Here is a 2,621-nt window from a genome sequence, read left to right as displayed (position 1 = left end):
TAAGCACTGGTGGGTGTAAGGTGGCACCTGGGCCCACCAGTGGAGTTTTATAGACATTTTATGGAAAAACTAGGCGACTGGGTTCACAGGTTGTACCCCACTTTGTGCGATTAACCATGTAAGATGAATATATAAAATACACAATTAAAAACTATCAGTATCCCAAGTGGCTTAGAGGGTTCCTGGGAGTAGGGCTCCCCTTCAGGAATTAGGGGGAGCACCTGGCAGGCAGTAGGTACTCAGGGAGTATCTGTTACCAGGGCGACCTGAGGGCAAGGGGAGAGGGACTGTCCCACGAGGCCACTGGAGCAGCCGCCCTTGGGTCCAGCTCCATGGACGCTTCCCTTGAAAAAGGGTGAGACCTTGGAGGACTTCTGCTCCCATGGCCCGGTCTGGCTGTCACTGCTAAAGCTGCGCGTGTGCACCCCGAGCCCAGCCGTTCCGCTCCAGGGTGCGGCCAGCAGACGCGTGTGCGCCTGTCCCAGAAGTCGGGCGTCTTCAGAACGCGCATGCAGGTGGCGCATGCAGTTGGCGCCGTTCACGGCAGCTCGCAGGTGCCATCGGCCGCAGGGTGGGTTTCAAGAAGCAGGTTTCCAGGTTACTAATGATGAAATATTTCAAAGCACAGAAGGTACAAGGGAAACAGGCAGTCTCGTTTCTACCACCCAGGTTTAACTCAAGTTAACGTTTTGCCATATTTGTCTTTTTTTAGTTTTTTTTTTTTTTTAAATTATAAAAGAGAAGCTTCCACAGCCTATCTTACCGGTGTTGGGGGCGGGGTAGAGTCAGGTGAGCGTCCAAAGATACTGAAACTCAAGAGCAGCGACCTGGGTTTTCCGCGCACGCCCGTTCTTGATGGAATGGGTCACATGTCACTGGCACCCGAGCATCAAGCAGTCTAGTCAGGCGGACATCCCTGATTAAAGTTTCTGCAGCCCCACAGGTGAAATAGGAAGAAGCCATGCCTCTCGCCTCTCCTGCCCTCTGAAAAATAAAACTCCTTCCAGCAATGTCCTTGGAGGACAGAATGCCTCTTTTGTTGAAAAATTAAAGAATCTGGATTTTTCCATCAAACTGTGGTCAGAATACCACGAATGTTTTGATTGTGCTGATGTGAAAACAGAAGGAACGAGCGGGTCGGTGTGTTAGTGACTGCCGTGGTGGTCAGTGGGGCACCCCCGCCCCCAGCACTCAGCCAGGCTCATTGGGGTGCAGGTGGCTGTGAGGGCTTGCCGTGAGCCCACTCTGGTTTGCATCAGAGGGGGCGCTGCAGACTGCTCTCAGTGTGCACTAGCAGCCACGGTGATGGCGGCTGTCAGGAGGCCACGGTGGAGGCGGGCCCCGTTCCTGAGGGCTCGCTCAGTGCCAGGCGTAGGCCTGGCCCTCCGCGTGTGCCACAGCCCCTCCTTGTGATCACCCATGAGGCAGCGTCATCCCTGTCCCTTTTCCAAACAAGAAAGTGGGCTTGGACGAGGTCAGTGGGTTGCCGAGGTCACACCGCGAGTGGCAGAGCCAGGATTCAGATCGTTAGCTCCAAGGCCAAGTTCTTAACCAGTCACTAAATGAGGACCAGGTGCTGTTGCTACCTGGGTTCACAGAATCGTGAGGCAGGAATTAAGGCCGGAAGAGCCAGCAAGCACTTCCCAGTCCTGTCTGATTGGGGCACCCGGCGTCCAAGGTCGGCGAGGCAGGGGCTGCTCCCATGTCACAGACAGGGACTCTGCGGGGCTCACAGCCAGCGAGTTTGCCCGCGAGTGCTGGGCTGGGAGTCGAGCCGCGGCCTTTGAGAACACAGCTTTCCACCGTGTGCTTCAGCTTGACCTTTGGCCGCCTTGGTCGACCTTCCGCCCAGCACCCAGCTGTAAGGTCGACTCCGTTCCCTCATCTTCTGGCTGGGAGTGGCACTGCCTGTCTCTCACAAGGCATAGCGGACTAACCAGCAGAGCATCTTTTAAAAATCCTTGGAGATAACACCATTTGCATGCACATTTATTTGGTCACTGTGTCACTTAATGATATGAAATAATACCTTTTTTGTTAAAGAATTATTTGCATGTAAATTTTTACACTTGCCATTCTGGTAAAGGTACTTGTTTGGTAACTCAAATGGGAAGCCGAATACCGCGAAGGAGGTCCGTGCCGCACACACCTAGTCGGGGCTTCCCAGCGCCGTCGTGGCTAACCCCGGCTTGTTCTGGTTGCTTCAAGGTTGCAGCTGCTCCCTGGTGGTTGCCGGTTAAAGGCGCTGACTGGAGACACCCAGAAGGGCCCGACTCCACTGTGGTGCACAGGTGAGGCTGGCGGTTCTTCCCCCTCTTGACGCGTTTCGTTCCAGAGTAGATTCCTGTGCTGTCGCGAGGGGCTCGGTGACCGTCTTCACCTGTAAAAGGGTGAGAATGACAAATTCTGAATGGCAGGGAAATAAAATGGCAAGAAATAATGTGTGTAAAGACCCAACACTGCCTAGCTCATAGAAGGCTCTTAGTAAGTGGCCTCTTTCCTTCCTCATTTGTCCTGTGAAAAAATTGCTTCTTGTAGGTTTTTTTTTTTTTTCACCTGTGCAGGCCAATTGCAAATCTCATGACATGTTTAATCTTTGCAACCTGTCCATTGCTCCAGTC

At 53.3% G+C, this 2,621-nt stretch overlaps 1 protein-coding gene across 1 annotated transcript in view; it reads left to right on the top strand.

Annotated features, from left to right (window-relative positions):
* The window catches only part of SUMF1 (sulfatase modifying factor 1), a 79,281-nt gene that overhangs the window by 30,108 nt on the left and 46,552 nt on the right, over window positions 1-2,621 (top strand). The window contains exon 5 of the mRNA XM_023533305.1: window positions 2,209-2,291. Within this exon, the coding sequence (XP_023389073.1) occupies window positions 2,209-2,291 (83 nt within the window). The remainder of the gene's footprint in view (window positions 1-2,208; window positions 2,292-2,621) is intronic.

The sequence above is a fragment of the Pteropus vampyrus genome, unplaced genomic scaffold, assembly GCF_000151845.1.
Source record: "Pteropus vampyrus isolate Shadow unplaced genomic scaffold, Pvam_2.0 Scaffold100, whole genome shotgun sequence".
NCBI lineage: Eukaryota > Metazoa > Chordata > Mammalia > Chiroptera > Pteropodidae > Pteropus > Pteropus vampyrus.
This window is presented reverse-complemented; position numbering and strand designations above follow the sequence as displayed.